Source organism: Phoca vitulina, unplaced genomic scaffold (assembly GCF_004348235.1).
Source record: "Phoca vitulina isolate PV1807 unplaced genomic scaffold, GSC_HSeal_1.0 scaffold32, whole genome shotgun sequence".
Taxonomy (NCBI): domain Eukaryota; kingdom Metazoa; phylum Chordata; class Mammalia; order Carnivora; family Phocidae; genus Phoca; species Phoca vitulina.
The window spans coordinates 5780112-5796806 of record NW_022589735.1 but is presented as its reverse complement, the minus strand read 5'-3'; the positions used below and the strand labels follow the sequence as shown (position 1 = coordinate 5796806).

The following is a 16695-nucleotide window of genomic DNA, read 5'->3' as shown; positions in this document are numbered from 1 at the left end:
TGTATATTTCAAGTTGATAATTATAAGGGGGTCACATCTCACTTTGCAGGAGTCTCTGAGCTCAAAGTCCTAAGTTCAACACATGCATAAAACTCATATCTCGTCCACATTCCCACTGGAGAAAATTCTTAGGAATTTTCCTCTCCCAGTTACTCCTCCGTTTTTTTTCTTCAGCCTTGGAACAGATTCCTATTTCTTTGGTTGAGTACTAGATGTAAACCTTCAATTTACAAGGTTATACCATACAAAAATGTTTACTTTTACACTAGGTAAATTTTAGAAATGTGTGTGGTATAGCAAGAGGCTAGAACTAAGTCATTTATTTCAGTATGAAGTTGGATTCATGCTAAAGTTTAAATGCATTTGTGATGCACTTCCTCTGTAACAGTACTTCTGACGTAGAATGCTCAATGTGCGTGGCACTATTTGAAGCACTTTAACATTTATGATCACATTTCATACAGTAATCCTGTGAGATAGGTACCATTATATTACAGATGAGGAATCTAGATACAGAGAGATTAAGTGAGTGATTTGTTGAAGATCAGCAAGCGAGCAGGTGATAGAGCTGGGATTTGTACCTGGGCAATCTGGTCTTTTAGCCAAGAAGTAGACTATCCCTCAAGAAATAGTAAGGTATTGAGTTCAGTTTTAGAAAACCTATTAGACTTAAATACGTCCCTCTCATTTTTAAAAATACTTGAGTTGATTTAGACTTGGGCACAGACTCGTATCTATCGCGTGAAGTTTTCTTGACCACCATTTTCTACTTCTATTTTTTTTGGTTATAGGAACACCTTCTGGTCTCCGACATAAAGGACTATGACCTATGACTTACCAATAGACCAAATTTTTTTCCCCTTCATGGAAATATTCTTGAGTCAGTACCCCCACACACCCCAGTAAAAGTTCCGTGAATAACTTCTGAAACTGATCTAAAAATTCTTACTCCTGTAGGTAGGTAGAAGGTAGTGGAAAAGAAATCTATTAAAGGTGCCTTATTTAGTAACCGTATTTTGTGCTTAGTAAGCAAAGTACCTGTCTACTTAATTGATTCATTTAGTACTCTGAAGAAAGAACCCTAGGGCTCATATAATACAATTTAAGAGTTCTGTCTGAGGTATTTTGAGCTCTCAGTTCTCCCAAGTTTTAAGAGATAGGGATCAACTTTTTAGGTCTTGGTGGTATTTATTACAATTCCTTTCTATTGCATTTCATAATGCAGAGTCCCAGAGGAATCTCAGTTATGTGGGGATTATTATGTAAATAGAAAAGTCAGTAGTTGCAAAGCTATTAAAGGTAAATGAAATTGTCCATAGGGCAAGGGCCTTGTGCCAAGATGGTAGCTCTGTTACTTCAGTTGCCATCTAGTTAGGAAAAAAACAACTGCTGTCAGATAGGAATAAAGATTAGAGTAGTTTTCTTTAGTTATTCAAGTATATGACATGGAGGAAAGAGAGAGAAAGTCTTATTGTTGTTGTTTTCTGTCCTTTGAAAAAGAATATACAAATGTGTGTGCCATTCCTCTTTCAGTAATTTCTCCACCTCCCCCCAGCCCCAGCTGCATTGGTTTAAAACAATTTTGTTAATAATGTCTTGAGGTTTTTACATTTCCTATTCATAGCATGGGCTAGGGCTTTTTTTTTTTTAGTTGGGCCAGAAAGACAAATGAGCTGTGCCTTTTGCAAACCTTTTTAGTATATGACTCATCACAAGCTCAGCCACATTAGCTCCTTGCTGGTTGAAATCAAGAACCCTGGAAGGAAGGGCTCCAGGCTTCCTCTTTGGCATATGGAGGTTTCAGCCTTGGGTGAAAAGCCTGCATGGACTGACTTTCAGGAAGCCATTGACTTGAGTGGTAAAGCTTGGCCACATGATGCTTTTGTTTATCAGTCGCTCATAGAATAATACGTATGAGAAGACTAGAGAGTGTATTCTGCTGACAGCAAATAACCTTTTAGCTGGTTAGAGAGGTCTTTATATGGTGACAGTCTTGGTTTACAAGTATGATGCTTCTGTAGTCTTTTGGGGGGAGCTTTCTAAACCCCTACCTGGAAGACTGGGATCCTTAAAGCCACTGGGTTGGGTACTTGGTCTGGAGGGGATCAGAGCCTATCTATAAAAGGATCTCTGGCTCCATCAACCTGTACCATTTAGTTGTCATTCTTCCTGGAATGCGGAGGGGTTCTGTGGTGTCTTGAAGGCTGCCAAAATGCAAACATTAAGAGCACTTAAGGCAGACCTCTTTATGCTGCTTCCTGTCTGAAGCCCAAGGTGTAAGTTACCCTTTCCCTTCCCCCTTTACAAACAAAGCATTCTGCCAAGAATAGCACAGCCCACCACTGAATTGGACCGGCCGCACTCCTGAATAAGAGAATGTCAAAGAGAGGTTTGCAGCAATTTGGCCTCTGTATAGTCATTTTATAAAACTGAGTTGGGAGATTTTATGTTACTGTGGTGGTGTGAGTACAAAGACCACAAGGAACTGGAAGCTTCTTGTCCTGGTAACATCCTGGGCAGAGCATAGGAAAAGAAATCAGAGATTCTAGTCCATATCAGCTTCGGCCAAAGGCTTGGAGTATCACCTCCAAAGAAAAGCTGGATTGTAATCCCTGCTGTGTTTTAGCAGGCTGTGGTTATAGACCTGTACCGGCATGAGCATGTAAGGCTGTGGTTTCAGGTCGAGACTTACCAGAACAGTTGAAAGGCTGCCTTTAGAATGAAGACGATGTCAATCCCAGGGGTGGGCACAAGGGATCTTTTGCAAGCCAACAAGGTCATTGAGGGCAATTACTGGGGCCTGATGTTGGTGAGGCTGATGAACCCATCTGTTCAGGGAGAAAGTTCCCCACCCTGGCTTTTGTTAGCCCTTACACATTGGTTCTTTGATGGGCTGCGTATTATTTTGCACTGAGCAGCTTGAGGACAGCACAATCCCCATGGCACCTTCTCAAGACCAAGTCTGACGGATCAGGCTGGAAGAGCAACAATACAAATACAGTTCCAAAGACTGGAATGTAAATCCAAATACTAGGAAACCTCCTTTCCAGACAGCCTCTGGCAGTACATGCACAGGCCTGGGCAGGAGGCCAGTAGGACAGCAGAGGACCTCCAGGGTCCAAGCTCCAAATCCTCTGGAGACACTGATTAGCAGGTTTCTGGTTTTTATAAAAGTAGCATGTAGTCATAAAAAATAATTTGGTAAACACAAAGGTAGAAGGAAGCATGAGTCATTGTCTCACCACCTGAGAAGTTGAAAACAAGTGGTTTAAGGGGAAGTGGGACTGTAGGTGATGGACCAAGTCGAACAGTTCCCAGTCAGCTGGGGTCCACAATTCACACTGAGTGATAAAGTCTCAACGGTTTACAAGGTGAGACTCAGGCAAGCCTGCCATGCCAGTGCTAGGGCAAAGGCCATGTTCATGGAGAGGGGAGCATATCCACAGCCTTCACAAGTCCCAGACCCTAGATGCAGGAGTACAGGAGTTCCAAGGCACCTAGTGTTAGGGGAGGACTGCAGTGGACCTATAAGCTCTGGCCACCTGCTGACCCCCAATCCCCATCCTGGAGGTTTTGTTTTTATTTTTTTATTTTTTTTAGATTTTATTTTTTTTTTGAGAGAGAGAATGAGAAAGCACAAGCAGGGGGAGCAGCAGAGGGAGAAGGAGAATGAGGCTCCCCACTGAGCAGGGAGCCCGACACGGGACTCGATCCCAGGCCCCTGAGATCATGACCCAAGCCAAAGGCAGACTAAACTGAGCCACCCAGGCACACCTGGAGGTTTTGCTTCTACCTCCCTCTCTGGGACTGCCAGGCATTTGATTAAGGCTGCATCGTTCAGTGCCTGCTGCCATTCATTTTGTCAGCATAGCTACTGAGTACTTAATGGGTGCCAACTCACATGTTTGGCCCTACTCTGCAACTGGAACTGATTTGGTCTGCCCTTCTGCAGCTCTGGGGATGGAGCCTGGTCTTGTGGAGGTCACTGTGGGTGCTCATTTTTCTTTCGTGTAAGTTAGTTGAAACATTTTGTTTTCCCAGCTTGGCCTCAAAGGGAGAGTAGGGTAGGAATGAAGCAGGGAAAGCTCACGAAATGCCAGGTACTTAAAGAAATTTTTCTACTGAAGCCTCCAATAAAGATCAAAGTAAGAATCATCCCCCACTTTGAAGATCCCTACACTGATGTGAAGTAAATCAGGAGGAAGGAATTATCTACCAGTTTACATCTAGGTTCAGTTAAATATTCTTAATATGAGAAGATATCAAAGAGACAGGAAAATGCAGCCCCAGCAGTGAGATTTTGATGCTAGGATCCACAGCAAAGCAAGGGCTTTTAGTCAGCAGGCCCGAACAGTTCAAGCTTGACCTCCTTACTGTTAATCACCCTTTCACTAAACCAGGGGAAGACCAAGACCTGCCTCAAGATGCCCTAACAGCATGTCTCCCAGGCAAATAGGTTGGAAGACCATAATCAAGGCTATTTTGGGGTCATCTGCCTACTCTACCTAGGCTGGGAAAGAAGGATGGGACTTGGGCTGGGACCACCTGGGTTATTTCTGAAGAGCCCTCCTTGCCTGAGAGCACTGTCAAGGAAAAAAGTTCTGGTTCACATGTCCATGCCTAGGATATGCTAAGAATTATAGCACTGTCTAATGGGAACTTAATAGTCTCAATTTTTACTTTTCTTTTTTGATTCCCAAGGGAATCTGTTCAGGTGATGTATTCTTGTTACCCCCACCTCCTCAGCTGGTTCTCTTGTCTGTGGGCAAAGCTTCAGGCCCACCTCCCTCCCTGACAAAAGCACATATGCAAAGGACTCTGCCCCTAATGCTTGGCATTGTGAGAAAAACTAAACCAAAATGAGAAAGGCAGCCAACACACTGCCACCCCTAGACCTGAGAGTCCTAACTTGGAAGGAATAGAGTAAACTTCGGGGAAGAAACAGAACCTCATCTGGCTTGCTTTTCACTTAATGAATAAATAGCCTCTCTCGCTTGCTCTTTATTTTCATGAAAACCAAGCCCAGAGAGATTCTTCTTCCCCAAGGAGTGTGTGTGTGTGTATAAAACTTTTTATATACAATATGTATATTATATATGTAATATATATCTTTTATTTATTTTTTATATATATAAATATATATATATATAATCTCCATGAGGGCAGGTTTTTTTTTTTTTTTTTTTAGTGTGCATTCAGCATTCGTTAAAGGAAGCAATTTCCATGACTACAATCTGTTTAAGTTCTAAAACTCTTGCCTCTTAAGATTTGTGTTTAGTCTTACTTCCTACAGAACCAAAAGGTGTCTCTTAACTAGTCAAGGATGAGAGCCATGACTAGATGACATGATACCTAGACTACAGTCCTCAGACTCCAGAAGTTGAGTCTCTTTCCAGACAAAAGGGGACCCAGCAGAGACTTTAGGGCTGAGCAGCAGAGAAACACTGAGTTACCTGACATTTAGAATAATATAAATCTCGGGGCACCTGGGTGGCTCAGTTGTTGGGCGTCTGCCTTCGGCTCGGGTCATGATTCCAAGTCCTGGGATCGAGCCCCGCATCGAGCTCCCTGCTCGGCAGGAAGCCTGCTTCTCCCTCTCCCACTCCCCTTGCTTGTGTTCCCTCTCTCACTGTGTCTCTCTCTGTCAAATAAATAAATCTTTAAAAAAAAAAAAAAAAAAGAATATAAATCTCATTTCAGATGCGACAATGTGTATTTTCAGTGCCGTTTACTACAAATAGCAAAGCCTCAGAGGCTGGGCAGTGATAATGAATCCTCCCAGTGCCCATGGAATAGGTAAGCCCTCAGGTCCACATGGATCCTGGAAATTCCTTGCCTCTGCAATGGTAGACAATTCATCAGGTGGGCTATAGACTCTAATGAATATTGTAAAAAGCAATTTTCTGGGTAATATAAAAGGGTATCACGGTTAATTGAGCACCCTAAACTGTACTGTTAGTACTTGCTTCTCACAAGGTCTTGACACTTAAGTCTTTAACAGAAAAGATGCTCTCTAGTTGTTCATTTGAAGGTAACAGTTTACCATTTCCCTTCCTATGATCTCATTTGATCCTTACCCCGTGTTGGACAGCACTGCATATACCAAGGCCAGTATCTTGCAGTGAGCTGCAGTTTCACCATTAAGAGTGGGCCATTCTGCCTACACTACAAGGACTGCTGCAATGCAAAAATTTAGATTCCTGTGCCACTTTCTATCCCAGAAAAACATAAAGGATGAAATTCTAAAATACCGCTTAATTTTATAGATCAGATAGCTACAAAGGTTTTAAAGATGAGAAGAAAAACAGAGACAGTTTAAGCTGAGGAAATGATAAGAAAACCCATTAGAAAATGGTTATCAGAAAATTTGCTTTTGACTAACTAGAGAAGTCTTCAAAAATACAGTGAAGAAGAATGGGGGAGGGGAACATGCAATCAGTGCACAATTTAAGCTTGCTTTCTGAAATGGATACGTTCCTGACAGGATGTTATTATTTTAAAAGGGCATTAGATCTTACAGAGAAAATAGGATCCGTGATGAGAAACCTGTGAAAGATGCATTTTAGAAGTGAACATCCCCACTCTGATATTTCCCAATTTGTAAATTTGGTTTTTAAGCCTCACAAATTTGTATAGGTAACCAGAATAGAAAGAGGCTAGGCCACATATGAGGAAGAGGCTAAGGCTCACTGAGCACTAGCTTACCCCTGCAACATCTTCGTCTTTGCCACAGCTCTTTGTGCTAAGTATTTCTATGACCTCCATTTCCCAGGTAAGGCTAGGGAGAGAAATGGTTTGCCCAATTATATCAGAGATCTTGACCTCACGTGGTCCACCCTAGTGATTGCTACAGATTAGAGCCAGAAGCTGCACAGAGATGTGCTCATCCAAGGTGTGATGCTTGTCCTTAGGCTTGAGCAGTGGGTGAGAGTCATCCCACTTGTCTGTTCCCAGCATCATGCTCCCACAGCCAGCTCTCCTCTTCAGCATTCCTGGTTTTTTAATTACCTGGGTTTACTGGTAGGTTCAGCTAAGACAGGGTCCACTGCCTTATTCGCCATTACCCCAAATACCAAGCCCAGTGTTGAGTGAATTCTGCTGTGACTGTTATATTGCTGACCCCAAATGAAGTCCCTCTCTCAATATTTATGCCTGGAGGTAAGTTCTTAATGGTGGGTACTAAATAAGAAATAGAGGGCTCCTGGCTGGCTCAGTTGGTAGTGCATGCAACTCTTGATCTCAATGTAAGTTCGAGCCCCAAGTTGGATGAAGAGATTACTTAAAAATAAAATCTTAGGGGCGCCTGGGTGGTTCAGTCGGTGAAGCATCTGCCTTCGGCTCAGGTCATGATTCCAGGGTCCTGGGATCAAGTCTCATATCGGGCTCCTCGTTCAGCAGGGAGCCTGCTTCTCCCTCTGCCTGCAGCTCCTCCTGCTTGTGCTCTAACAAATAAAAAAAACTTTAAAAAAAAAAAATTTTTATGGGGCGACTGGGTGGCTCAGTCGTTAGGTGTCTGCCTTCGGCTCAGGTCATGGTCCCAGGGTCCTGGGATCGAGCCCCGCATCGGACTCCCTGCTCTGCGGGAAGCCTGCTTCTCCCTCTCCCACTCCCCCTGCTTGTGTTCCCTCTCTCGCTGTCTCTCTCTCTGTCAAATACATAAATAAAATCTTTAAAAAATTTTTAAAATGAATGAATGAGTGGAAGAGGGAGGGGATAAAGAACAGATATATTAACTAAGTGGGGAAAACAGAATTCCAGAGCAAAACAGCATTGCATTACACAAATATTTCTTCAGGGGCTATGGGCAAAGCAATCCTTAAGTCTAGAAGACCAAAACCCTCAGGATCCCTGCAGAAAAAGAGAACGTGGGCTTTACTCAGCTATCTAGGAGACCTTCTAGAAAATCTATAAATCAACTAGGCTGCCTGGATCAAGCTGTGGCACCTGGTGTCCATTTTAAAATAAGGCCAGATGCCTTTTCATAAGCCGCCTCTTCCCATGAGCTGGTAGGTACCTGAGGCCTATGATTTGATTCTCACTCATCTCTTAAAAAAAGATGAGTGTGTGTGGCAGTGGCCATAAAGATGGCATAAACTTCAGAAAGAAATAAGGAAATAAGGGCGCCTAGGTGGCTCAGTCGGTGAAGTATATGCCTTCGGCTCGAGTCATGATCTCAGGGTCCTGGGATCGAGCCCTGAGTCGGGCTCCCTGCTTAGCGGGGAGTCTGCTTCTCCCTCTCCCTCTGCCCCTCCCCCTTCTCATGCTCTCTTTCTCTCAAATAAATAAAATCTTAAAAAAAAAGAAATAAGGGCTGGTTTGCCTCAGTGCAGGGAGGGGAAAAGACCATAAAACAGAATCAGACTTGAAAATACATTATTGAAAAGTCCAAATTGTAAAATTCACTACCGGCAATTATTACAACATAAAAAAAAAAAATAGGCATTTTTAACAAAAAGTTTGACATTCAAAAAGTGAAAATAAAAAAAGAGGGCATGATTTATAAATACATAAATATCCATGCACACTTTTACAATGATAGCTACTGGAAGAATGAGACCTTTTAAAACTCCAAACTAGACAAGATTGTCATTCCAACTGCCTCTTTCCTACATGTTGGAAATACCAGGAATCTTAAGAGAGCTGCTGTGGTCCATGTCACATTCATCCCAGCCTCCTTCCTAAGCCTGTAGCTGATGCTGGAAATGTGATGAATCTTCTGCCTCAGCTTTGATGCTGGGGGAAAAAAAAAAAAAGTTATTTAGCCATGTAGTCCAGCAAATCTAATTTATAAATTAAAATACAGCATGAAGGGTGCCTGGGTGGCTCAGTCAATTAAGTTTCTGCCTTCCACTAAGGTCATGGTGCTGGAGTCCCAGGACTGAGTCCTACATTGGGCTCCCTGCTCAGTGGGGAGTCTGCTTCTTCCTGTCCCTCTGCCTCTCCCCCGGCTTGTGTGCTCTCTCTCGCTCTCTCAAATAAATAAAATCTTTTACAAAATAAAATACAGCAGTAATACAATATTTATCTACCTAGATGGAAAGTAGACTCAAATTATTATTTTAGTACATACAGAAAATTCAACAAAACATTGAACATACCATCTATTTGGGACCTAGAGCCTAATTTTTTTGTCTTGACACCTGTGATCTATAAATGCTGACAATTTAAAGTGATAACAGAAACACCTGAAATATAACTTTCTTCATGGCATGCTCTTCAGTGAAGGGTTTTAAAAGCAGAATCACACACTGTTCTAAATTAAAATCAGTTGAATTCAGGTAGTAATTCACAAGATTTCACATTGACTCAGGATATTTAGGAGATGTGAAGGTTATGTATTCCTGGATTTCACACTATTAGAAACTGTAAATGCATGTCTTCAAATAGTGGCGAACTGAAGCAGATATATTCTTTCTGGGTGCTCTCTAGCACCTTTGGTAAATTTAAACTTAGCTTTAGACAACTTTTAAGCTGGGTGCGAAGAAATCATGTTGGCTGTCACCTTGTATTTGAATGGATTTCCTTAACATTTAGCAGTGCAAGTGAATCAATCTGAGAGTCTTTTTAGTAATAAGAGTTTTCAAGGTATGACCTATTTCCTAGCTAAGCCTGTCACTCCAGTCTTTTTAAGCAATGAAACAGCAAAATTCCTCAGGAAAAGCAAAATATAACAAGTCTTTCCCCTTTTGGGAGAATGCAGTATCACCTAAAGAAACCATCATTACTCCAAAGGAAAAGAAAATCCCCTAAGCCATCTTTCCAATTTCCCATAGAACAGACCAAGACTACGGCAGCCGAGAAGCTGCCACAGCTCGGGCTGCTGCAAGTATGGTCTTTGACACAAGGTGTTGGCATGTGATTTATTCATCCTGAGCACTGGCCAACAGTCTGGCGTGGGGGGTCAGAATCAGCTTTTCTGGCTTTTTCTCTTTCTAGTGGATAAAGGGGAAAAGGTAGCTCCATTCATCTGACAGGCTGAATTTGTTTTAATACTTCCAAATACCTGCCGCTTTAAAATCACATCTCCTTTCACCACAGGAGTGGCTTTTCCATTACCTTAGAGCTTGCCAAGATTGGACATAATGCACAGAAAAGCACTTCTTCAAAGGCAAGTATGCTTGTTTTCCTACCTTCTCGTTCACATTTCAAATCCAGTCACCTTCCGTACTGCCATTTTCCTTCTTGGATAAAAATGTTCTCAGGAATAATGGGCCAAGAAATTAAGTTGACAAATTCTTTCTGTGAGCCAATAATGATAGCTTCCTAGTTAATCACTCCTCTTTCTCCTTAAGACAATGGCTTGGAAATATTACCTCTGACAGTGCTAGTAATGACACCCTTCCTGAGTGAGCTGCTGCCCTTTGTAAATTACTGCTCGCTAATGGATAAAGCTGGTCTGCCACAAAGGCTGCTAGTAGCTGCCTAGGGATGACTGTTAGATAACTGAGATTGTTTGCTCAGTATATTTGTATTTGAATCCGAAGAAAAATCATACACTGCAACTGTGTGATAAATACCACCTGTCAGAGAACAATGCTCATTTCTTTTCTCAGACCAAAAAAATAAGAGTTGGATAGACCACAGAGATGTATCTGCCTCAAAACTGCAGTATATAATTTTTTTAAATCTTACTTTATTTTTTTTAAAGATTTTATTTATTTATTTGAGAGACAGAGAAAGAGAGAGAATGAGCATGGGGAGGGGCAGAGGGGGAGAGAAAAGCAGACTCCCCACCAAGCAGGGAGCCCAATACAGGGCTCGATCCCAGGACCCTGAGATCATGACCTGAGCCAAAGGCGGACACTTAACCGACTGAGCCAGCCAGGCACCCCTTAAATCTTACTCTAAAGAAATTATGTCCTAAGTTACCTTCACTGTCCAGTCTCAAGATGCCAACAATGCCAGGTGATTCATTTCTACTTGCTAGGTAGCTTTAAAACCCACCTAAACTCTAATTTTAGAGCTCAGGATCTATTCTAGGCAGAACTACGACACTTTCAGGTGCATGGCTCAATATCAAGGGTTTGTTTGTTTTTTTTTTTTTGGTATGTAGCCTAGCAATGTTGCTTAATGTTTGCCAGCCTCTATTACACGCAAAAACTTCAGGCAAGAGACAAAAGAACTGCTGGGAAGTCCCCATGACTCTTTCCAGTGGCTTCCCAGGGTGGCCTTCAATAGAGAAGGGACAGCCTTCAACACCACCCAAGTCTGTCATAGCACACACATCAGAAGAGTCCTTCTCAGGATCGAAGTATCTAGAAGTCTTAAAAACTGGCAAAACTCTACATACCCTTTAAGGATCTCACTTCTCAGGATTAACTAAGTTTCATTTTCAGTGGTATCAATAGTCTAAAACTTGGCTACTAAGAAGACTTACGTTTTATTTAAAGGAAGCCGAAACACACATAATCCGAAAGTGCTCTAGAAGTAGAGGCTCCCCGCAGGCTTCTTCCAGGTAGCTAGGTGAGTATGACTAGTCTGATGGCAGAGCTGCTTTCAGGGATACCAGGTTTGTGCCTGAGGACTCTTCTCTGGAGGCTGACACTGGGCAATGACAGTGTCAGAAATGAACATCCCAGGACAGAGGACTCCTATACTGCGGAGGTTCAAGACCCCTTCACAGTATTAACAGATTAGAGAAACACCCTGGCCCAACACACACATGTAGTTCTTCACACTGGTCTATGGACATGCTTATCAATTACAAAAGCTCCTTAGTTTCCCTTGGTCTGTGACCCAAACATCATGAAGGGTTCTGATCTCTAATAGTCCAGAAGACTATGACTACATATAAGACAGAGAAGTATAGGGGCACCTGGGTGGCTCAGTCGGCTAAGCATCTGCCTTCAGTTCAGGTCATGATCTCAGGGTCCTGGGATCGAGCTCCACATTGGGCTCCCTGCTTCTCCCTCGCCCTCTGCCCCTCCCTCTTGCTCATTCTCTCTCTCACACAAATAAATAAAAATCTTAAAAAAAAAAAAAAAGAAGTATAACAAAATTGACTTGAAAAAAGTTTTAAGGATGGCAAAATACCTCTTGGGAGTAAAAAGCAAGGAAAGAATCTGCCACACGCAGTTAGGAAGTAAAAGCTGATCCTACTCCTGCCTAGGGTGCACTCAGGCAGCCAGCAACTATCTAGCTGCCCCATGACTGAGCCCAAGGAACCTCACCACTATGGGACACTGATGAAGTGCCCAGAGATTTTTTTTTTAAAGTATTATATGAGACAATCCAAAAAGTCACAAACTTCCAATTTCTGACCCCAGATTCAGATTTTAAAAGAGTATTTTTTTTAGCAAAACTATTTGAAATCAAGTGGGGTGTGCTGTTTGAGACTGAAGTACTTTCTGGGAAGCTGAGGTTTTGATTAGTTCCTTGATACCCACACAGAAGGGAACCTCTTTATATGCCCTGCCTCCCAAAACAAAACCCAACAAGGATGAGGTAAGGGCTTACCTATGTTTCTGAGAATAGAAATAAAACGGACTTGCAGCCTTTTACTCTATTGCTTTCGTCAATTTTGTAAGCATTTTCTAAGCTGCTCTTAGGTAAGCCTATACTAGGTTTTGGAGACAGAAGGACTAAAACTTTAGGCACCATCTCTTCCCTCGAAAAGCTTACAATCTTCTAAAATAGACCTGGTAGAGTGCCGAAGAAACAAACTTTGGGAGAGAGGAAGCAATTAATTTTGCTGCCTGAAAAGGCCCAGGCAAATGAGAAAAAGCATGTCTTGGGGTGCCTGGGTGGCTCATTCGGTTAAGTGTCGGACTTCAGCTCAGCTTCATGATCTCAGGGTCAGGGGATGGAGCCCCACATCGGGCTCCACACTAAACAGGGAGTCTGCTGGAGATTCTCTTCTCCCTCTCCCTCTGCCCTCCCCTACTCCCACTGCCCCACTAGTGCTGCTCTCTAAAATAAATACATCTTAAAAAAAAAAAAAAGAAGCATGTCTTAGGGGATTCTGAAGAACAACTGGGATGCCCAGCCCATCATCTGAGCTTCTTTCTCCCACACTCTCCAGGGCCCCAGCACAAGGACCCAGATACAAGGCTCCCCAGGCAATAGCTCACCATGTAAAGTCTGCAACCTCGTATCAGACTAAGCCCTACAGAGTTGACACCTGTGATCTATAAATGCTGACAATTTAAAGTGATAACAGAACAGCTATATGTGGGTATTATTCCATCTACATTTCCATCAGCAAGTCAGATGGGCCAAACCAGTCTGGTTAGACCTTCACCCATTGGGGTAAAGATGAGTTAATGTTACCAACAAGATTTTTTAATAAGTGGAAAGCTGTAGCATTCTAGCCAACATTTTCTTAAAAATTAAGCAAAAAGCTCAAAACTTCATAAAGGAAGTTTAGAGGTTAAATTTATGAATTACTCCACCAACAATGTGTAATTTAGTTGTTATCTAGTTATGAAAAGGCTTATACCAATTACAGAGAAATGCAAGTGAAAAGGCACTTAAGTGTCCACAGATAAATGAATGGATAAAGAAGATGTGCTGTTATACATAATGGAATACTACTCAGCGATAAAAAAAAAAAAAGATCTTGACATTTGCTACATGGTTGGGCCTAGAGTGCATTACACTAAGTGAAATAAGACAGATGAATTTCACTTATTATGTGGAATCTAAAAAAAACAACAAACAAAACCAGGTTCATAGATTCAGGAAACACTGTTGGTTACCAGGTAGGGGGTGGGTCACAGAGGTGAAGGGCATTTAAGACGTCCAAACTTCCAATTATAAAATAAACTAAGTCATAAGGATGTGATGTACAGCACAGAGAATACAGTCAGTAATACTGTGACAGCCTTGTATGGTGAATGATGGATAACTAGATAATAAGTAGAGATTATTTTGTAATGTATAAAAACATTATGATGTACACCTGAAACGAATAGGATATTGTATGTCAATTATACTTCAGTAACAAATTAAAAAAAAATTTTTTTTAAGATTTTATTTGACAGAGAGAGAGAGAGCACAAGCAGAGGGAGTGGCAGGCAGAGGGAGAAGCAGGCTTCCCGCCGTGCAAGAAGCCCGATGTGGGACTCGATCCCAGGACACTGGGATCATGACCTGAGCCGAAGGCAGACGCTTAACGACTGAGCCACCCGGGCGTCCTAAATTTTTAAACATTTTTAATGAGGGGCGCCTGGGTGGCTCAGTCGTTGAGCGTCTGCCTTCGGCTCTGGTCATGGTCCCAGGATCCTGAGATCGAGTCCCGAGACGGGTTCCCTGCTCGGCAGGGAGCCTGCAGGGAGCCTGCTTTTCCCCCTCCCACTCCCCCTGCTTGTGTTCCCTCTCTCGCTCGCTCTCTCTGTCAAATAAATAAATTTAAAAAAAAATCTTAAAAAAAATTTTTTTTAATCAAAGGGCTTAGATCCTTGGGGAGTAAACAATATACTCTAACACATCAACATAAAAGCAGGGGCCATTAATGCTATACCATTTCAAATGCACTTAGAAACCCTGTTTACCTTTTTCATTAATTCACTCCTGGTAGTAAACTGTGGCAGGTCTTCCACTTCAATCCCATCAGCCATTTCCATCACTTTGTCTAAAAGGTCTTTGTTGTAACTGCACAATAAAAAGTAGTAAGATAAAAACCGTGGAGAAATTGTCACTATGGGTTAATGAGAAATTGCAAGTAGCCCAACTCAGCATTCTGATGTGATACTACAGGGGAAATGGACACATGCTCAGCGGGAGGTTAGGAAACGTTCTTCTGGCTTGTGGATTCAGAAGCGACTGTAGGAATGCAAATAGAGCAGGCGTTTCAAGATTTACAAAACAAAAAAGATTTACAAAAATAGAGGCACTGTACATCTGGCAGTACATTTTCATGGATACAGTATGAGGACCAAAATGTTTTATTTTTTAAACACACGGAATGTTGGTCTAATGTAAATAACATCATTTGTTCATTTTTCCAATTTTCTGACATTTTCCTAGTCTTGGAGCCCATTAACCAGGATTTCTCAGGGGCACCCAGAAAACAGAGGAAAAGCCTTTGGCACTGCTCCTCCAAATCCTGCTCTAACAACCCCAACAAACCAAGTGGCTAAGGGCTGGCGGAAGCATATGACTAGAGTCAGAGAGCCAAAACCGGCACAGAAACCAGGACTAAGACAAGTCATCTTACTATCCTAGCACAATTTCAAGACACTAAAATAAAAGGATGTGGGAGCTTCAAGATTTGACACCTTCTTCATTGAGGAGTACAAGGGGTGCCTTATCCAGCACTTCAACAACAGCCCCTTGAAGTCATCTGTTATTTTCCTAACAGGAAAGGCAGAGAGGCAAAAGAGTCCAGCAGACTGGGGAGTGGGGAGAAAAAGCCAAAGGCCACAGATCACATCCTGCCATAAATGGTAAAATCCACAATCCCGCCAGAAGACATATGGCCCTCTCTCAGCTCCTTCATATGTAAAATGGGGATCTCAGTTTCTGTGTCTGCACGTTTGCCATGTGGGTGGAGGGAGCCAAGACACTTACAATGTACTCCGCAAAGGGGATGGTTTAAACCAATAGTATTAATACAGATGACAATGGCATTTTAGCGCCCACCATAGATTGAGCTCTTGCTAAATAGCCTGTGCTGGGTGCATTTTTTTTTTTTTGCTCTTTAATATTGTAGTCTTCACAACTCATTTTCCAAATGAGGAAATTGAGGCTCTGAGAGGTTAAATGTCTTTCCAAGGAGCTGGCTAGCGTGGGAATCAGCCATAGGCCGGGCCAGTGCGGCGGGAGGTTGGGGGCGGAGTCAGCACTGGGCAGGGGTCGGCCCTAGGGGAGGGCTGCGGGTCTGAAGGCAGGGGACAGGGTCAGCCAGCCCGCAGGGGTCCGCACCTGCAACCCAGGAAGAGGTGGTTGGCCCACACCATGGAGAGGGACAGCAGCTGGTCCAGGCGGCCACCGCCATCGGGCGGGTCGCGGTAGTCGGGCAAGTGGCGCAGAATGAATTCCATGCGAGCCTTCCATTGCTTCTCGCTCTCCGAGTAGGAGCGGAACTGCTCCGCGAAGTCGGCCGCCTGCCGCACCCCCGAAACTAGCTCCTCCACCGCGGCGGCCGCCTCGCCACCCACCATGGCGCCCTCCGCCGCCGAGGGCCGCACCCGCCCGCCGCCTTCCCGACTCGCACCGCGCCACGTCCTGGCGGCTAGAGGGCCCCCTGCGGCGCGCGACTGCTCCGGAGGACCGACCTGGAGCGCCCTCGCCGGGAGCGGCGGCCTCACCGGCTCGGGCCCCTCAGACTTCCACAGCCTGCTGCGCCTGGCGTGCGTCTACGCGGGGGCCGCTGAGGCCATTCTCAGTCGACCCCGCGGGGAACCGGTAGGGAAACTGAGGCCCCCAAGCACAAAGACGGAGTGCCCCTCTCCCATTCGGCAGCTGGGTGCCAGCCAGAGCTGTGCTGTGTCCTTGCCCTGGGGGCTCCCCGGGCCCCTGGCCGCACACGGATGCCCTCAGTTCTGAGGGCTTTATATGTGTAGCTGCTCCGGGTCTGTCTTTGATTAATTCCCAGTTGTGGCCCGCCTTCCTGGAGCTAGCCATCCGTCCAATTAAATACCTGCCAGGCTTTTTGCTAGATGCTGGGGATGCAAGAGAGCAAACTCAGATCCCTGGACTAATGAACTTTGCCGTCTACTGGGGGAGGCAAACATTGGTGAAAGAATTGCTTGA

At 43.7% G+C, this 16695-nt stretch overlaps 1 protein-coding gene across 1 annotated transcript; it reads right to left on the bottom strand.

The window, feature by feature from the left end:
- Window positions 1–8281: 8281 nt before the first annotated feature.
- CDKN2AIPNL (CDKN2A interacting protein N-terminal like) lies at window positions 8282–16158 on the bottom strand. The gene is made up of 3 exons (XM_032425407.1): window positions 15865–16158; window positions 14493–14592; window positions 8282–8733 (listed from the first exon to the last, which is right to left on the bottom strand). The coding sequence occupies exons 1-3, from the start codon at window positions 16101–16103 to the stop codon at window positions 8722–8724; spliced, it is 351 nt and encodes a 116-aa protein (XP_032281298.1). The 5' UTR covers window positions 16104–16158; the 3' UTR covers window positions 8282–8721.
- Window positions 16159–16695: the final 537 nt, after the last annotated feature.